The sequence below is a fragment of the Aspergillus alliaceus genome (genome assembly GCF_009176365.1).
Source record: "Aspergillus alliaceus strain CBS 536.65 unplaced genomic scaffold BDW43scaffold_1, whole genome shotgun sequence".
Classification (NCBI taxonomy): domain Eukaryota; kingdom Fungi; phylum Ascomycota; class Eurotiomycetes; order Eurotiales; family Aspergillaceae; genus Aspergillus; species Aspergillus alliaceus.
The window spans coordinates 617,347-635,981 of record NW_022474684.1 but is presented as its reverse complement, the minus strand read 5'-3'; the positions used below and the strand labels follow the sequence as shown (position 1 = coordinate 635,981).

The window sequence follows — 18,635 nt, the reverse complement described above, 5'->3', positions numbered from 1 at the left end:
TTACTGAGGTCCATACACCATGTCCAATACCAAATCATTCAAGCCTGAGTTCCCCGCAGATGCAGGGTCAAAAGAGTATGCGGTGTCTCTCGACGCAGCAGACCCTCTGGCTTCATTCCGTGAAAAGTTCATTATCCCTTCCAAAGCAAACATCCAGAGCAAGAAGCTTGCAAAGCCTGGTATTTGCTGTCCTTCGTGTCTATTCCCTCCGTGTCTTTTCTGACGGGCTGCTCTAGGTCTTTCATCAGAGTCGTGTATTTACTTCTGTGGCAACTCTCTCGGTATTCAACCGAAAGCCACATCAAGGTATCTGGAAGCACAGCTGGACACCTGGTCATCAATCGGTGTTGCCGGTCATTTCGTAGACCTCGAGGACTCCCCTCTAAGGCAATGGCAATTACTGTCGGAACAAGCCGCAGGGTCGATGAGTAAGATCGTTGGAGCACAAGCAGAAGAAGTTGCAGCAATGGGAACCCTAACAGCGAACCTCCATCTCTTACTCGCAAGCTTCTATAAGCCGACCGCGACAAAACATAAAATCTTGTTAGATTGGAAGGCTTTCCCCAGTGATCATGTAAGAGTGTCATCCCTGAAGGAATAACGGGGCCATCGGCGCTAATACCAACTTAGTACGCCATTGAATCCCATCTTGCCTGGCATGGTCTCAACCCAGAGCAATCCATGGTGCTGATTGGCCCTGATGAGGGTGAATACGAGATCTCCACGGAAAAGATCCTGTCTTACATTGACCAGCACGCTGAAACTGCAGCTCTCCTTCTTTTGCCAGGAATCCAATACTACACTGGACAGCTCTTCGACATCCAGAAGATCACGGCATATGCACAGTCACGGAATCTTATAGTTGGGTGGGATCTAGCACATGCGTACGGTAACATCGATGTGAAACTGCATGACTGGAATGTTGATTTTGCAGTCTGGTGCACATATAAGTACGGTAATGCCGGCCCGGGGGCAATAGGAGGTCTTTTCGTGCATGAAAGACACGGCCGTGTTGATTATAGTGAAGGAGAAGATGCACCGAAGTTCAGACATCGCCTGACCGGATGGTATGGTGGCGATAGAAGCGTGAGATTCAAGATGGACAATAGTAAGTAGCGAAAGACCCAAAAGGTCGCAAGTGCTAATATGCCCTAAAAGAGTTCAAGCCGATCCCTGGAGCAGGGGGTTTCCAGCTTTCGAATCCGTCAGCTATTGATCTTGCATCTCTCTGCGCCTCTTTGTCTGTTTTTGATGAGACATCCATGGCTGATCTGCGCAAGAAATCAATTATGCTGACAGCCTATCTGGAACACCTCTTACTAAAGGATACCACTGACGAAACACGCCTTTTCAGCATTATCACACCAGCAGACCCAAACTCAAGAGGAGCGCAACTCAGTCTCTTACTGAAGCCTGGCTTGTTGCAGGGCGTCGCCCAGAAGTTGCAAGAAGGGGGAATAGTTTGCGACAAGAGAGAGCCTGGTGTTGTCCGCGTTGCCCCTGCTCCCCTATATAACACTTTCACCGACGTATGGATGTTCGTGAATTACTTCAAGGCTGCGCTGGACGAACCCCAGCTGAAGAACTGAGAGATGCTTCATAATAAGCGGGGAACTAGCAACGGTGTGCTGGATACCAAATATTTCATACCGCAGGCTGCACTGAAGATACACTCTTACCTTTACTCAGGCGCTCGAAAAGAGACCGGGAGCGAGCACTATGCAGACTATGATAATCTGCAATCACGATGTCCCTCTTACTCGTTGGATATATTCCTGCACCATGTTAGTCGTAGCATAAGCGCACAACAGGATTAAACAATAGCTAAAAACAAAGTGGATTAATGAATCGATGAAAAGAGTATTGATCCATAGACGGACCAGTGACTGCGCTCTAGTATACTCATATACAGTTAACCCAGCCCGCCCAATGCATTATGTGAAAATTGAAGAATGCTAGCTATTAAATGTATAAGAATAAGTATCACCGCAATATCAGAAATTCCCGATCCCCGCTCTGTTGTCAAAGTTCCGTAGAAACTCTTGCCCTTGTGAAAAGAAGTTTGCAGCAAGAATTGAAAATTCGTCATCTAGCATGTCAGGCTGTGGTGTAGTCCTCGGTTCGGCTGTATACTGGGGACCTGCAGGGAAAGGATTCTGGAGGCTGTACTGTGGGATCGGTGAATGCGATAGTCCTTGCTGAGGGCCGAGTCGAAATGGTTCGGGTAGGGGAGATGTTTGAGATACTTCCGCAGCAAAGGTGGGAGGCTCTGAGTACAATGAATCGCCAAACATGCGTCTTGCAGAATCGGAATCGCTGTTCGAAGAATATTCAAGGATTTCCCAGAAGCGAGAGAGATCTATGAGTAGACTCTTGTTTTGGGCCCCGGATTCGGGCCGATAGGAAGCAGAGACAGCGCCTTCCAATCGCTGTAATCTGTCGGCCTAAGCAGTGCAATAATATGAATTAGCCAAATATTTACACAACATTGTACAAGTCATACCAATCTAGCCATATACGGCCATTTCTGCCCCAGATTTTGTACAAAGTCGACACATCTAAGGAACCGGTCTCGCTTCTCTTGACGGATTGTAGGGTTTTCGGTAAAGCTCAGCTGCAGTTCAATGGTTGCCACGACAGCGGCACTATACCCTATGAACGGATCTGAAACCATGAATGACTTCTCCTCAAAATACTTTATAAAGTGTATTATCCAGGTGGTGTGTGATGATATGAGGTCGGAGGTATGTTGCAGGAATATTTCCGGGATGGTACTTCGAAAGTTTCTAAGGCTCAACGAAAGTAGTAATGGATGGTTGAGAAGGCATAATATGGTATGATATAGGCACTGGTTCAAAAAGAACGGGGCCCAGTAGTTCCGGTTTGCTTGCAGTTCATCAAGTGTCCTTTCAGATAGGCTAGCCGGCTTGAATCGATGGATGTAAGGTACGCGTGTTTCCAGGTCCATCTGGAGTGTGATTATTTTGGAGTATTCTGATTGAGAAGACCACGGTGGTACTTTGGTTGGTTTTCCATGACGACGGACATATCTGGCAGTTTTGGCAAATACTTCACTCAGCATGATCACATAAGCAACTATGCCTTGATCCTTAAGATCAGTCGTCCGAGCTTCATCGGCCATGTCGTTTGGCGAGCGGGGCTGCGGCATGCTAGGGCTCTCTGGATAGTGTGGGAAACCTCCATCAGGTAGATCCAGGTCATCAAATTCCATACCATGAAGACGCTTTAGCAAGCAGATGCTCCAAAAACATCGCCTGCGCTCTTCACGCGCTGCCGACGAGAGCGCGATATGAGGTTCCGATACGAGGTTCGCACACTGTGCTAAGTTCATCGCTAGGCTACTATGAATACTCGAGCGGTGTGTGTTACCATCTAGAGGCCTAGTTAGCAAAGACAAGCCAACTTTCCAAAGGCTATCTTACTTGTGAAGTCCACTAAGCTCAGGAGACATAGGCACTGTAGGGTCGATAGTTCAACTGGTCCCTCTGAGATCCGCCTCATAACTAAACCTCGAGCCACTTCTGTATAACCGCTAATGCGAGCCGCTAGGTCATCAGCATCGCGATACTGATTCTCAGCAAATCGAATGGTCAAGGCAAGAATGGCATATATAACCTCAGGGTCACGGTTTCCAAGACTACTAAGAAAACTGTCCCTGTGGAATAGAGGGAGGGGCTGAGAGTCGCAGTATAGCAAATACAGCTCTGCGATAGCAAGCACATTATCCCATGGAGGAAGAGGTGTAAGCTGACTCAGTGGTAAGGACGATGGTACGGAACTACCCAGAGCAGATGGCATGACTGACATTGTCGTCTGTTGTTCATGCCTCGGGATATTCCTTCTGATGCTCTAGGTTAGCATTCAATTTGATCTTGTTATAGGGTGGTTAAGGTACACTAATGCATCCAGGACCTCACTCATTTTTGTTTCAAGGCTGCCTAGTCGATCTTCCTGTGGCAGTTGTTAATGGAACTGCTATTAGAATCGCGCGCACAATAGCACTTACCAAAGCCTGAGAGATCCGTACTTCTGGGGTAGTAGGCACAGCAGCTGAGTCTCCGAGCCCGAGCCCGAGCCCATTGGCTGAAGATCTTCTCCCTTCTTCAGCATATGCACACTTTTGTTGTAAGCGTGCACAGAGTGAGCATACTGGCTGTTCTCCTGGGCATTTTGCCTTCTTGCGCCTGACATAATACTAAGTGAGATTTTGTAGATTAACTAACTGGATGAACTAACCTGCATGGTTCACACGCCTGCCGGACTCGCTTTGCGGGCCGCCCAACAGATGTACGGTTCATCTTAGCGGCAACTATCGCATGAGTGTCTTGTAGGTATTGTCAGGGTACTGGTTGTGTATATAATTTGGAGCAACCCACTAGTCTACACTCGACGTGGTATGTTATGTTATGTAGAGCATGATTATGCAGCAGTTCACTTAAAATCCACAATGCTCGTAGGGTTCTATACCTGCAGTTGAACATGATTGATATGGAATGGCTTATCCGAGCAATATCCATTGGACGCGGTGTTCTCGGGAGCCGCCGAAATGGCTGACTAAGCCACAGATGAGCTTCGTCCGGAGTCAGCTGATAGGCGTTTTACAATGGTAGCGAGCATTGCGCTCTAAGTTTACTGACAAAAACAAAGGCGGAGGAAGGGGACAAAGATGCGTTGTCTAGCAATTCTCTCACGACTACATAACTGTGACATCAAGTAACTACCGCCAGCTCACAATCATGGAAGAACGGACTTAGTCTTGGTGTCGAGAAGCCACTAGAGATAGGCATAATCCAACGACTATTCTAGCCTATCCCTGGATATAGTAACTTGCGATCATAGAGTAAAGGATGCAACTGAGGAAAGAATCCACACATTGACGCCCTAGCTTATCTTATATACAACGTCGAATATCTTCCTCTCAACCAATTCTTAAAATAGAGATACACCGCCAGTCAGAACAAGGCTGTTTATTTAATACGATAGGACACATGGAGCTTGGAGTGAGTCCCTATTTAATCCTTGCCGAACCAGGTCTTGTGGCCCTGTACAGAAGATCAGTATATAAACCGCAAAGGTGAACATGTTGCTTTAGCTGGGTAGCTAGGCATAGTTCCAAAAGGGCTACTAACGAAGACCATGCGGACCATAGCGTAGGTAGTGGCTAAATCCGAGTTAGCATCTGACCTGAAGCACCCACAATGCCCAGACGATACTCACCAGCGCCCAGGCCGTAGACAGTGAAGAGGTAAGGGTACATGACGTAGCCACTACGCTCGGTCTATGCAGTATGGAGAATCGTTAGGATCCCTCACTTATCCGACACATAGAACACAATTATTTTCGGCATCAACTGACCTTCCACCACTGACGCTTGCCGTCGTGCTGCTGGAAAAGACGCTGGTAGAAAGGGACACGGTTCTCACGGAACACGAACCTAGAATAGCAGAATGTGAGATATTAGTCAAGGCGTTACACGCTTGAGGACCAAATGAAAATCGTTCAACCAATTGAGCACCAAATTCGAAGGCAGATCGGGGCTCAATTGATAGTTCTGTGCGCGGATAGATAATATGGGTAACAATCGAAGTATACATACCCGGCCATACGAGGGACTGTGCGGAACATTTTGACGGTACGCGATTGCGAAAGACTGAGGGGATTGAGGAGAGAGAGAGACGACAATGACAGATGAAAGGCTAGTAGCAATGATCATTCGATGTCGTGAGGTGTGGATCCGGACTGGGTGTCTATTACCACGTGACTTCCCTGATCGCTCCGCCTTTCAGGTGCAACGCTTAGTAAACTATTGAAGTCATGTGATTTCAAGAAAAGTCTAGCCTAGAGTAGCATAGCTTGTTCGCGGTCTCCGTCATGGCCAAAAAGTGTCCGCGGTATCAAGAACTACAAAGGCGAGAAGAGCCAGTCCTTTTACTCTTTAAACCTGATGATGTTTGACATATAAGGTGCAAGTGAGGAGGATGTTCAGAATATTGGCCACTTTTCCTCCACACTTCTCCGTTCATCACTCATGCGACCGGCTCTCCTTCGATTACTGAAGAGGCCATCCGCTCTCTCGGTTCTCGACTCTTTGATATCGGTGCCAATTGGGATCGAACAGTTAGAATCTAAATATCGATGCGAGTGCCAACGGCGCTACAGACAAAGCTCACAACAAGGAGGAAGCGCACAACAGACTAAATCGGAACAAACAGCCAGTGCTGATCTTGGTACACGACCTGCACGACCTCCGCTTAGCTTTCGTGTACACGAGATACAAGCATCACAGACACAATCGACGGGAAACAACGTGCAGGCAACCAATGAGAGTGCTAGTACGGGTGCTGTTGACCCCCTTCGGGGCTTGTTGTTGCACCCAGAGAAACTGGAATTTGAGTCGGATATTGGACACACGAACGACATAGGGACTCGTCTAATTGATAACCCGACCCGTCAACACGACTTTGCCCTCTGGGAGGAACTGCTTCGTTACAGACAACGGCATTATGGGGATAGAGGCACATTAGATATCTGGGAGGGCTTAATGGTCCGGGTGGAAGGAGTACAGCTGCCTGTCACTGGGGACACCGCAAACTTCTTCTGGCAAAGCTTCGTGGATTTGGGCCTGAAACAAGAAGTTATCCTAAAGGAGTTGACGGACTACGCATTTGAGTTATGGGTTAAAACAGGGAAGCGATGGAACAGGCTCTATGAGAGTATTGTTGGAGGGTTCCTCGAGCGTGATTTGACTCAACAGGCAGTGGAGTGGCACAAACGGCTTCGAGATCCTCACCTACCCTGCCCGAACGATATCATACGCATCCTTAGACCTGCCATCAGCGCATCCAACAAATTTTGCACCACGGCGGCTATTCCGTGGAAGCGCGAACGTCATATGATCCCCGCAGGGTTAAGGGCTTTCGAGAATATCTGCCGTGCTACGCATGGGCATCAGATATACGGCCAGACTATATCCATGGTACTGCAGAGTGACTGGGTCGACCATATCTTCCGAATACATAAATTATTGATTGTGCGAGGCGACCACCCACAGTCCTATGAGGAAGTTCAGCCGCTACTAGAGTACACTAAAGGGTATGGTTCTCCTCAATTCTTTCAGAGACTCCACCGGTATGCTAGAAGTCGGTTTCCCGACCAAGTGGAGGCCACCTACGAAGATGACCCTCTCCCAGAGGATGTGTCGGCAGAGCAGCCAGAGGACCAACAACCGGAACCAAGTGGGAAAGCTTGGCTCGCGGAGAAGCCTTTCAAGGATGACTTCGGTGCCAGGCTTTTTGCTACCAAAGCTCTTAGGTTTGACATGATCCTTTCTGGACTACGAATGTTTGGCGTAACAGCCATTGGGCCACAGTCGCTACGCGAAATGGCTATCCGAGCGCATGGGTGTCAAGATATAGTTTCCAAACTCCAGGAACTTCAAAAAGCAGGGATTTCCATAGGCGATAGTGTATTCGCACGACTCCTCCGCAAATTAGCGACGGAAAACCGCGACATCCTTTTGTCCGATTTGCTTCGCAGCGACCAGCATCCGGACGTCCTAGAGGACGCTCAGCTGCAAGAGTCCTTGCTGTTATCGTACTACGTTGCTCGCGACTGGCGTCAGTACAACATGACCCTGGGAATCCTTGGCCAGATCTTCGAAGATGAATCTGATCTAGCTAACGTTCATTTTCGAAAATATTTGGCAGCGGGAGATTGGAAAATGGCCACTCAAGTTGTTGATAATATGGCCCTTCGCGGCGGGACGCTGTCTCAGGACAGCATTGACTATATCGCCGAACATGTTCTCATTCCCCGCGCTCCAGGAAAGGCACCAAGACGTGACGATCTCTCCACTGCAAAAGAAGTCCAATTTGTTTCGCGCGCCTTGCAGCGCGGTACTTCCAATGGTGACTTGGCAGTTACTGAGCTCTGGATTGAGGTGCTGAAACGCCTCGGAATGCTCAACCTCTGGGATGATCTTCGGAATTGCTGTCTATGGTTGGCCCGTCAATATTCTTCTAAGTCGAATATGACCCGATCTATCGTCTCGTACCCAAAGAGATCGCAACGGGACATGGTTGCCCTGTCCCAGCAGCATGGGGATCCCTTCCTCCGGAAGATATTCAGTCGACAGATGCAGGCCGCCATTATTGCGTGGGGTTTTAGGACGCGGGTATCTCAACAGCGCAAGTGGATTGCCATCCATGGAAACGCATACGAAAGCCTTATTCCCTGGGTACGTGGTCTAGTGCTTCTCCGTGAACTGGAAAAAAACGGGGTTCAGCTCTCGGTGGCATGGGTCCGTCGGGCTTGCCGGCATCGCTTGGCAGTACTTTACGGGCGGAGCAGCCTAGTCAATCGCCGTATGAACCGCATGTTACGGCAAGAGAATCCTTACAGTGTCGTGCGAGTCCTCGAAGATATCAACCTTGCATGGGGAGAGCCATACTTGTTTGGGGACCGGGAAATCCGCGATGCTGATGGGATAGTCAACCCTCCTAACCGGACAAGGCGGAGAAGGGTTAAAAAGATGAGGTCAGCTTACCTTCAGAGGGTCCAGCTTTCTCAGATGAAAGAAGTGTATAGTAGTAAAGCGCAGAACTAGTATGTATGATATTAATAATGATACCAGTGGAATATATAGAATATTATTCCGTCCGGTTCATCAAGACATAACATAAAGAGAGAGGACCTCATGATGCCAAGAGGCCGTGGAAGTGGTCGGGGCCACGGCAACGGCAGAATAGGGTTAAACTGGTTGGCTGAGCCACGCATGGTGCGTCACCCTGTCTTTCTAAGAATAGTCGCAAGAGGCAACGCGGCCACCAGACTCCATCCTAAACTAATGAAATACCGTCCCCATGGTCCACTATCAAAGTCAGATCGACCATGCATCTTACTTATCTATTTCCTGCCAGTGGAGATCCACTAGCGGTGTGTTGTTGCCTTGGGTCAACGTCCGTCTTATTTACCCATTGAAATGAAAGGAGAGTGGGGTTTGTTTCTTTGGATCGTGGTCCTCAATCTTTATATCTCTGTATCAGATTCATAGACTGGTCGGAATTTCTCCCTGAAACAAGCCCTTGCGAACTTTCTCTTTGATCCATTCCAGGTTGCACGGACTGTCCCCTTCAGCTTTTGGCATTTCAATAGTTGCATCTCATTGCTACCCCCCTTTCGTCTCCTTTTCTCACTGCAGCTTTTGCATATTTGATATAGCATATCCTTCCTGTTATTTTTGCTCAACATACGCAGCGCAATCAGTATGCGAGGGTTTGGCCTTTTAACTCTGCTCCCATTTGCCGCAGCCAAAACGGTGCTCCCCCGGCAGACGGCATGCAACAACTCCCCGGACCTATGCTCGAAATCCTACGGTGAGATCACTCATCTCGGAGCACATGACAGTCCTTTTATACGAGACGCGTCGACCGGATATTCTACATCTGGTAACCAGTAAGTTAGAGAATGAATGAGCCGGCTAACTGTGCCCGCCATTACTAACCTTATCTTAGATATTTCAACACTACCGTACAGCTCGATGCCGGTGTACGCTTGGTCTCGGGCCAGGTCCATAAAAAGGATAGCGAATGGCACCTATGCCATTCTAGTTGTGAGCTGCTCGACGCAGGAAAGTTGAGTGCGTGGTTGTCAGAAATCAAGACTTGGTTGGATTCCAACAAGAATGACGGTATGTCTGTCATACATTTTTCTTATCTATCACCTCGTGAATTTTCTTTTTTTTTCTTTTTTTTTTGTTGGCTGAAGTTCAAGGACTAACACTGACATCAACTCCCATTCCTAGTGGTAACGCTATTGCTGGTCAACTCCGATGACGCTTCTGCCTCCGATCTTCATTCGCAATTCAAAGCTGCCGGCCTCGTCGATTACGCGTATACACCGAGCTCACAGACATCCGCGCCGAGCTCCTGGCCAACGTTGCAAGAACTCATCAACAAAGGAACTCGGTTAGTGACATTCGTGTCCTCGTTGGATGCGTCCAAGAACACTGTGGCCCCGTACCTCATGGACGAGTTCACCTACATCTGGGAGAACCCTTATGACGTGACAACACCATCGAACTTCTCCTGCAACCCCGAACGTCCGTCAAGCCTCAAGAATGACCTTTCCGCCGCTCTCTCTTCGAATCGGTTGCCGTTTATGAACCACTTCCTCTACCAGACGGTTCTCAGCCTGGAATATCCCAACTCCAGTTACGTCTCAACCACCAACGCGCCGTCCGGTGGAACCGGCAACCTGGGCGATGCCGCATCCAAGTGCAAGCAAGCCTACAGTCGGCAACCGACTTTCATCTTGGTTGATTTCTTCGATAAGGGCCCCGCCATCAAGACCGTCGATAACCTGAACGGAGTCACGAATGCCGTGGGCCGTACCAACACGACCGCCGCTAGCCAGACCAGCTCGGCCTCAACATACTCCAACGTCTTCAAGGGGCTGGTCCAATTGGTCCAACAAGCGCAACTGGGCTCCAGTCCCAGCATGGGCGAATGGGTCTGGGCGGGAGGCGACTGGGGAAGCCTGCTTGGCGGCGGCATCACACTCTAAGCAAAAGCACCACTCCGGCGTCTGTCTACCTCGTTCTTCATTTCCTCCCCATTGTAACATGTTAGTGTGCGTTTAATCTGCAACTTTCTCACGGACAAAATTCAACCAGCGCTGTAATTTCGAGGCCGGGATATGTACAGATTCGCCTCCTGTCGATATTTGTTGGAAATCCACATGGTAGCCCGGGGCACAGGGTTCGGCGTTTTGGGTGGCCATGACTTTGATTATAAACGATCTCTGTGTGTCAATATATATAACACCAGACCTTACCATACCGTACCACGACCATGCAATGTACGTAGCAAAATCCAGCTATTATGGATAAATATAGATACCCGACCTACCCTCCTTTTCATCCCTCACCACGCTAGACATGGCTACACCAATAGGAAATCGCCCTAAACCAACCTGAAAAGATTACTCCTTCCCCAACAACTGCCGTACCTTATTGACCTTATCCTCAAAGGATTGCTCCTTATCGATTCTGTACCACCGCAAAGCAATCCAATAATCAGCCCCGTGTCACCCCCAGAAACAAACAAACAAAAAGCCCCCCCTCCACCAACCGCATCCCCCGACACCCCAGCCAAGGGAGCGCCAAACAAATTTAACCAAAACAAACAAACAAGAAAAGAAGGGGAGGAGAGGAAACTAGACAAACCTCGACCCAACCCGCACATCAGTCTGAATGCGAACAACCCCCTGCTGATGCAACAGCGTATGCGCCTGCCCAATAACCTGATGAACCTTGTCCCAGGGCCCCTCTTGTAACACAAAACATGCCACACCCGTCAGCCTGATCTCCCGCAGTAGATGAATAGCAAATGAACGTTCTACGACCATTCGGAGTAGGAACGGGGAAGGGCATCATACCGAGGGTTGTTCCGGCGCTGTGCATCACGTATTTGAGACCGGATTTCTCGATTAGGCGTTGGACGTCGGCGATTTGGGCGGAGACAGAGGGGGAGGATGTGCCGATCTGTTTGATGCTTCGGATTAGTGGCACTGGTCTGATCCAATTGAGGGGGGGGGGCAATGGTCTGATATGTTATGGTGGGGTGAGGTTGTGGTGTATATGTCGGCGTGCAGGTTGCGGGTAGTATTGCCGGGAGTTGCGTCGGGATTGATGGAAGGCTTCTGGAAGGTGAAGTCGGGGCTTACCGGGATTAGGCAGAAGTCCGCGAGGCAATGGGCTGGTGTTGGGATGGACGAGATATCGGATGAGGCCATTGGGTTGGCTGAGTTGCTGTCTGTTTTGGATGGATGAATAAATGGGTGGATATGGTGGGATTCAGAAAATGGGGGTAACCAGGTTAGGTTTGAAATATCAAAGTTAAAATCTATGAATAGTGTTTGTGCGAGACATACAAGGAAGAAAGAAAGAAAGAATAGATTGTCTGGTGATGCTTGTGATGGAGATGGTTGAACTAAGACGCGGGGCACAGGAACTCAAAATAGATCAATGGAATTATTGGATCCAATTTATGGAGGGGTAATTGAATGGAATCATTTAATGCTAAAATATTCTCTCATGCTAACATTCGTTTCCCTCTTGCTTTCTTTGTCTTTGGCTTTTCTTCTTCATCTCTGTCTCTCTTCTCATCTATATAGGTATGATATCTGTCAAATATTTGTCTACTTTTGATATCATGAAAGTCAAGAGACAGTTTTGATATTCGAAACCCCACTGCAACGACAACCAAGTCGCATCAACAGTACTACTATCATAACCGTCAGCGTCATCCACATCCTTATTGGGGACTGATGGAAACGGCCTCCACTTCTGTTAATCCAGAACGATGAATCTGATTCGAGGTATTTTCGGTCAACGAATCGATTGCGGTCGGATAGGCCATCCTCGTCGCTATTTTGCTATTTTTTGATGATAAAAAAAAAGAACTTAATCATCTTTTACCCCAGATCGTGTCGCGCAACCCCGTCGCGACTAGAAACCCTGATCCCCGTCGTATCAATCGGAATCTAATGATCCTGGAGCAGATGCTAGCCACTGGGATCGGCGCCTTCGATGCGTCCGGCAGCTTCTACAGACTATAATTATAATCAAAGCGGAAGAGAGAAAAGGGAAACCATTGAGCATGTCGACTATGAGAAAAGAGACAGCCGAAGATCATAAAAGATTCGATGAAACGAAAAGTTTAAAAGATAATCATCAGCTCGCCTTCTCTGGGCTAACGGAGTAAAAACAAACAAAAAACAATTATTTAAAAGAAATTTAAATCTCCCGCGAGCCATTGAGCGCAAACTATGGAACCTTTTCTGATTTTATTTTAACCCTTTCGTGGTCTCCATCGTATTTTTTTTCTTTTTATTTTATTTCTTTTCTTCTTCTCTCCCTACCCTTAATCCACTTTGCTTAAACTTGACCCTGCGTCATCGTGCATCTCAGGTCAGCCCTGTTTGAGGGGGAAATACTCCCTTTTTTTTTTTTTTTTTTTTTTTTTTTTTTTTTTTTTTTTAGCATTGAAGTTCAACTCCATGCTCTGAATACCCTCTCCGCATTCCACTACTAACAACTAGTACTGGACTTTCCCTCCTACCTTTCTTGAAAACCGAAATATTCTCTCCAACTTGGGCTACCCCTTTTCTATTCTCTAACATTCGTTCCTGGGCCCTTGATTCATCACTTTACTACCTGGTCCACTGTTCCTCTACGCTCATTCGCTCACCAAGGAAGTGGTTCCAGTGGCAAACCACTGCCAGAATCACGTCGCTCTGACCTCTTTCTATTGCAGTCTCTCGTATAGTTCCTTCTCTCACATGATCCTGTGAGAATACTAGTTGTCCATTCTTCGTCATCGTCGACAGACCATGGTTTGATCTTATTCGTCTGTTGCGCTGAGTACTACGTACAGTTAGTACTTAACTACTTACCGCTGACCGCCTATCAGCATTCTATCTCCAAACCCTTGCCAGTGGTTCGCATTCACAGACGTTTGTGTGCCCGACGCCTTGGAATCGCATACTCCTCGGAGACTACTCCTACTGGCTCACTCGACTCTCCTCCTTTTGCTTCTTTTCGCAAGGTGCATGCGACTCATCGCGCCCGGTCGCCTGCCGGCCGATGCGATTTCCGGGAACAATATCAAAGTCTCCGTGAAGTTGTCTCGGCAGACGTGATCTGATTGGCAACCAAGTCGCCTCAGGCTCCCAAGGCAAACGCCACGGCTGCTGATACGACCAGAACCCTGTACCACGCTGAAAGACTAGATCTGAGACTCTCCACTAAACGTTATCGAGGTGGAGGTTTTTCTTTCGTGAATTTCCTCCGACTGTCTCAAACTAGCCAATCCGAGCCTCAAAAGGTATTACCGTTGAATTGAGAGGTCATATAAAACTCCCTGGGATCTGTACCCTCTTTCGGATCGGTCTGAATTGGCCCTAAAAGAGATAGTAAACCCCAATACAAGAACAAAGAAGAAGCCGAGGCAAAGACGCCCAAAAGAAAAAGACAAGGGAAAAAAAATTGGTTGGGTAGTGGAGGAACGTACCACAAATTGCTTACAGATTGAGACAACCACACAGCCTGATTTTTCTAGGCTTGCTGCTGTGCTGGGCCATTTTGCAATTTCTGAGGAGGCTCTATCCCTTTGGACTCATCGCACCACTACACATAGAATTCTCGTTGCTTTTTCCTTCTCGCCCCATACCACCCCTTCCCCCCTGCTAGTCCCTGGGACTATTTAATCGCAGCACACACACATAGAGTGCCGGGGATTGACACCGAACGAACGGCGTTCGTTCTTTCTCTCGACACACTCAGCACCATATTACTGGGATCAGAGGTATTTTGAAGCAATCAGCTGTGGCCATGGTTTTTCTGCAGAAACATTACTTAATTCACTATCTCACAACTTAACGGATGACGAAGCCCGGCTTACTCGAGCTCCCAATAGGGGCTCAGCTCGTTTACCTAGCGGAGGGTGGTGCCAACGTCATCTACCGCATCGTATCCACCAAGTCGGCCATTGCGTCGAAGAAAGAGTTGCCGATTGCGGTTAATGGTGTCGTGACGGAGGCCTGTAGCGTCCCATCCGAGTTCAAAGGCAAGTTGCTTCGGCTGCGGAAGGACACCAAGTCAGGGATCCCGTACCAGGAGATTGCTCGAAATTTTGACAAAAATATTCGTCCCCTTTTCAAACCGGAGGAGCTGGTGGACCAGGAGCTGGTATGTCTCCCCAGAGGACTGGTCCAACATTGCAATGATCAATTGCGCGCCGCCGAGCTGAGCGGCAAGCGTCCGAAACGACGCCAGGGCATGTATCTGTCCACTACCGAGCCGTTCGGCCTCCTGATCACCGACATGACCACCTTCAGCGACCCAGGAACGGTTCTAGCCGAACTGAAGCCGAAGTGGCTCCTGCAGTCACCGTCGGCACCCACCGCCGCCCGCCGGTGTCGCACCTGCGCTCTGCGCGATATGAAGAATCACGAGGCGTGTAGAACGCGTAGCAATTATGAGCGATCATTTTGCCCGTTAGACTTGATCTCGGAGAAGTTCGAAAATGTTCTGCGCGCCACTCGATCCATTAAGGGCTGTAAAGACCCCAAACGGCTAGCGAAAGTACTCTACTGGAACGGGACAATGCAAAAGCTCCTCGCTCATCAAAGGGCGCATCAAGATGTTGGGCTGCACGGTCCCCTTGCGCAGTCTCGGGACAAGTCACTTGCCATGACCCTCCGAGACTGCACGATGTTTATCAAGGTATGCTAGACTTGCCGTTCGCCGGCTATCATACTAACGTTCATAGATGCCGCGCGACGAGACAGGAACCGTTGAAATCCGCCTCGGCGATTTGGATCTAAAGACGGGGGCTGGCGGCAAAGCGCAATACTGGCTGGATTTAGAGAAGCAGTTGATCTCCGAAGGCTGGTACTTGGGGTCGAAGAGCAGTTCGCACCCGAGCGACTGCGTATTGCAAGGAGCCCGAGGCCATTCGCAGCCGTCCATCTAGCTCCAGCCTTGGTTATGTTCTACCTATCCTTTTTGAAGACCATTAATCATTCTAATAGCGACAGAAGCTACGAAGATCGCATGATGACGATAGACTGCCACTCTATTTTTCTTTTCTTAATCTGCAGGTTACGTCAAGTCTTTTGCATTTCGGGAGGTTTTAGTCTTTTCAATCGTTCATTGCGATATGGGGGTTGTTGTACATTAGTCCTTTCATCATTATATCTAGGTAATACAGACCACAATTTAGAGCTTTTCTTTGTGTTTTACGAGAATTGATATCTTGCAAGAATTGTCTGGTTTTACTTACATTTTGACTTGGAACTACGAGTTAGCGATAACGCCTTCAATCACAGAGAAGCGTTGCTTACTACACACATGCATCTCAACCCCACCCTGTCCTCATCTACATCGACATCATAACATACCCACCTCTTCCAATACAGAAGCCATCAAATACAAGCCGCAACCTCTATCGATCCTCCTAGAAACACGAAAAGATACCCAGAGCGGCAGGTCTGTGATCTCAATTCAATAAACTCAACTTCGAACTGCGACATATGGAGAAGGTCCCGATATATCTACATGGCTTTTCATGCGCTAGGGCCTACCGCACCATTAGATTACGGGCAAAGATGCAGCCGAGCTGAACAGAAGACGGTCACTGAATAGTCGTGACGGGCCACGCGCACATGATACAAGCTCTAGATTTGCTCTATCCGACACGTGTTGCATCAACCGAGTCATGATAAGCTAGTCCACTAGGCGGCTAGGTGGTATGGCTATCCATACAGATCAATGCAGAATAGGCACATCAGTCCCTGCTGTGTCATTGTTTTTGAGGTGCTGTCGCCATCATGATGTGCCAGCCATCGTCTCACGGTCGATACAGCCAGCCACAGATGAAGATTTCAGCGGAAAGGCTTGACAAGGTTTAATAACTCGTACTTTTCCCTGCTGCATTGCGATTGAATAGGAAGGCGTCTTGCTGCTGCGGGTACTCTGTGAACCACCAAGTTTTTGGTCTCTTCCAAAAGTACGAATCCTTCGTCACCTTGGCAGCTTTACCTCTTGCCTCCTGAAGTAGGACCTCATTCATATGCAGGTGATCAGGGATCTTGTCGAACAATATGACTTTGTGGGGTTGACGCAATCTTGCTTGTGGCATCTTTGAGTACAAGGCAGCCCTATCATTTGCGAGTTAGGATCGCCGACTACCTAGACACTGGCGTTATACTACGTCCTATAGCACAAGGCTGTCCGCTATTGGTAAGCACCCGTCTTTTTGTAGTGTCGTTTTGATCTTCCGCTCTAACTCATTAGACTACGATCTGGAGCGGGGCGAGTCGGGTATCCTGCTCATTCTTCCTCTTATTTTCGCCGTCTGCTAATATCTCCGTTGCTGTAGCTGGGTTGCGAAGATATTGTTTTACCTACTCCGATGGCAGCTCTAGTGGAATATTGACTACCAAGTCTGTCGTCTTGTTTTCCCGCTTAGGTTCAATGCTGTGAGCGGGCCTCACAAAGTGTTTCCTCGCATGCTTGCCGAACTCACTTTGTTTTGCATGGATCATTGCCAGGGGACTTGGTTCTGGCCTCGATTACTGTCGCCTACCTGTGAGAACGATGCATGAGACGGGCTGGGTTCGGCTCAGCCAGCCACACTCTTGCGTACTCTCGGTCTATCAATCCTAACGTTGGCGAACAGCCCGTAAAACCCAGCAAGCTTTATTTGAAAGTGTGGTTAGTGTTAATCATCACAATAAGGCAAATGTGCTGCATCCCTATTATCCTCGATGGAATCTCATCACACATGAGGCGCACCTGAATGAACGTCAACTCGCAGGGATAGGTTTTTCCTGGGACGGAACACGTACACCCGAGTGGTACGTGCATTCATTAATGTAAGTTATTACGAGGGGCTCATATGAATCTCTTATGGTGTGTAAGATGTAAGTACATGTGGAATTTCATCCCACTTTCTTGCTGAGCAACACTCGTTGTGTGGAGAGCAATGTTGGTCCGATGACAGTTGCGGCTGCATGAATAATTGACTTAAAGGGGGATGGCAAAAGCCCCAGCAAGCGGAGGAGAGGAGGGTTAGCTTGTTCATGCCTCTGCAATTGTAACCATTTGAGGGACAAATGAGAAAAATGCAAAGAAGGGACTCAGAGGATAGGAGTAATCAAGAACTTCCATTCTGAGTTTTGGGGTCTTTATTTGTGATCTTCTCCTCTGAGATCGTGTATGGATGCTGTCGTGGGCCCATAGGAGTTGTCATACTGCATTTGTGCGGAGGATTAGGTATAGTTTTGAGTTTAAGCCCCGTAATGTTGGGTTCTAAGATATGCACGGTTGGCATCATGCACAAGATAGGTAATCCGAGCTCTTTCTACTGGCTGGGATACGGGGACTTTGGGTCCACTGTTTCATCCGCGAACCGAGCGAAGTCCCAGTACGGAGGTGCCATTGATCGGCTTCTTTTTCCCATTTAGCTTTCAGCTTATTAGGTACTTTGCCCTCAGTGTGGATGAACTTCACCATTGCTTCATGCCAAACTTGCTAGGCGTGTGGTCAGGTATCAACCGTAGTAGAGAGTGCTCTAACATACCTCGAATAGCAGCATGTACACTGGATGCCATGTCGGGAACGTATAGTCGTTATGGACGCAGAATCCGGGAATCTTGCCCTTCTCTTCTGCTGGGTCATTCAGGCCACCCAGGCTTACTCAGGGAGTGGAATGGATACCTGCCAGACGGAAGTAGGAAAGTCCGTCATCCAAGGGACGGTTATGAAAGGCAGTCAATGCTTCCACAAAGAGGGTCAATAGTCTTTGAGCTTAGCATTTCGGACCCTCTTGACATGATGTGATGATTGACCGAGCACCGTCAACTAATGTTAATGGTCTTGTATTAGGATAAGTCACGACTTATGTGTATAGTGACCACACTCGAGTATTCAGCCAGGGTCATATCTCCAGCAAGAATACATGATCTTCTTCATACCTCACCCAATATACAATATAGATCCAAAGTATCTTCAACCGCTATAGATTTCCCAACCAGGCATCCAAACAACA

General features: G+C 48.3%; 7 protein-coding genes across 7 annotated transcripts; 5 read left to right on the top strand and 2 right to left on the bottom strand.

Moving 5' to 3' along the window:
- Window positions 1-19: 19 nt before the first annotated feature.
- BDW43DRAFT_295912 (kynureninase) lies at window positions 20-1,589 on the top strand (the record flags this gene model as incomplete). Its single annotated transcript, XM_032044132.1, has 4 exons — window positions 20-179; window positions 237-574; window positions 631-1,108; window positions 1,159-1,589. 4 exons carry the CDS (start codon window positions 20-22, stop codon window positions 1,587-1,589), a joined length of 1,407 nt encoding a protein of 468 aa, XP_031906327.1.
- Window positions 1,590-1,994: 405 nt separating this feature from the next.
- On the bottom strand, window positions 1,995-4,319 carry BDW43DRAFT_295911 (putative C6 transcription factor; the record flags this gene model as incomplete). The annotated part of the gene is made up of 6 exons (XM_032044131.1): window positions 1,995-2,444; window positions 2,504-3,393; window positions 3,444-3,862; window positions 3,917-3,972; window positions 4,028-4,205; window positions 4,258-4,319. 6 exons carry the CDS (start codon window positions 4,317-4,319, stop codon window positions 1,995-1,997), a joined length of 2,055 nt encoding a protein of 684 aa, XP_031906326.1.
- Window positions 4,320-5,033: 714 nt separating this feature from the next.
- BDW43DRAFT_305265 (cytochrome c oxidase subunit 7) lies at window positions 5,034-5,734 on the bottom strand (the record flags this gene model as incomplete). Its single annotated transcript, XM_032045764.1, has 5 exons — window positions 5,034-5,063; window positions 5,151-5,182; window positions 5,239-5,299; window positions 5,377-5,455; window positions 5,628-5,734. The coding sequence occupies 5 exons, from the start codon at window positions 5,732-5,734 to the stop codon at window positions 5,034-5,036; spliced, it is 309 nt and encodes a 102-aa protein (XP_031906325.1).
- Window positions 5,735-6,562: 828 nt separating this feature from the next.
- On the top strand, window positions 6,563-8,626 carry BDW43DRAFT_295910 (uncharacterized protein; the record flags this gene model as incomplete). The annotated part of the gene is made up of 2 exons (XM_032044130.1): window positions 6,563-8,257; window positions 8,306-8,626. 2 exons carry the CDS (start codon window positions 6,563-6,565, stop codon window positions 8,624-8,626), a joined length of 2,016 nt encoding a protein of 671 aa, XP_031906324.1.
- Window positions 8,627-8,956: 330 nt separating this feature from the next.
- Window positions 8,957-10,828, top strand: BDW43DRAFT_5982 (uncharacterized protein). The gene is made up of 4 exons (XM_032050282.1): window positions 8,957-9,474; window positions 9,534-9,709; window positions 9,824-10,603; window positions 10,694-10,828. Exons 1-3 carry the CDS (start codon window positions 9,287-9,289, stop codon window positions 10,582-10,584), a joined length of 1,125 nt encoding a protein of 374 aa, XP_031906323.1. The 5' UTR covers window positions 8,957-9,286; the 3' UTR covers window positions 10,585-10,603; window positions 10,694-10,828.
- Window positions 10,829-14,464: 3,636 nt separating this feature from the next.
- BDW43DRAFT_305263 (inositol-pentakisphosphate 2-kinase) lies at window positions 14,465-15,557 on the top strand (the record flags this gene model as incomplete). Its single annotated transcript, XM_032045763.1, has 2 exons — window positions 14,465-15,307; window positions 15,354-15,557. 2 exons carry the CDS (start codon window positions 14,465-14,467, stop codon window positions 15,555-15,557), a joined length of 1,047 nt encoding a protein of 348 aa, XP_031906322.1.
- A 1,008-nt stretch (window positions 15,558-16,565) lies between these two features.
- Window positions 16,566-18,036, top strand: BDW43DRAFT_258228 (uncharacterized protein). The gene has a single exon (XM_032039960.1). It carries the CDS (start codon window positions 17,187-17,189, stop codon window positions 17,382-17,384), a length of 198 nt encoding a protein of 65 aa, XP_031906321.1. The 5' UTR covers window positions 16,566-17,186; the 3' UTR covers window positions 17,385-18,036.
- The last annotated feature ends 599 nt before the right edge of the window (window positions 18,037-18,635 follow it).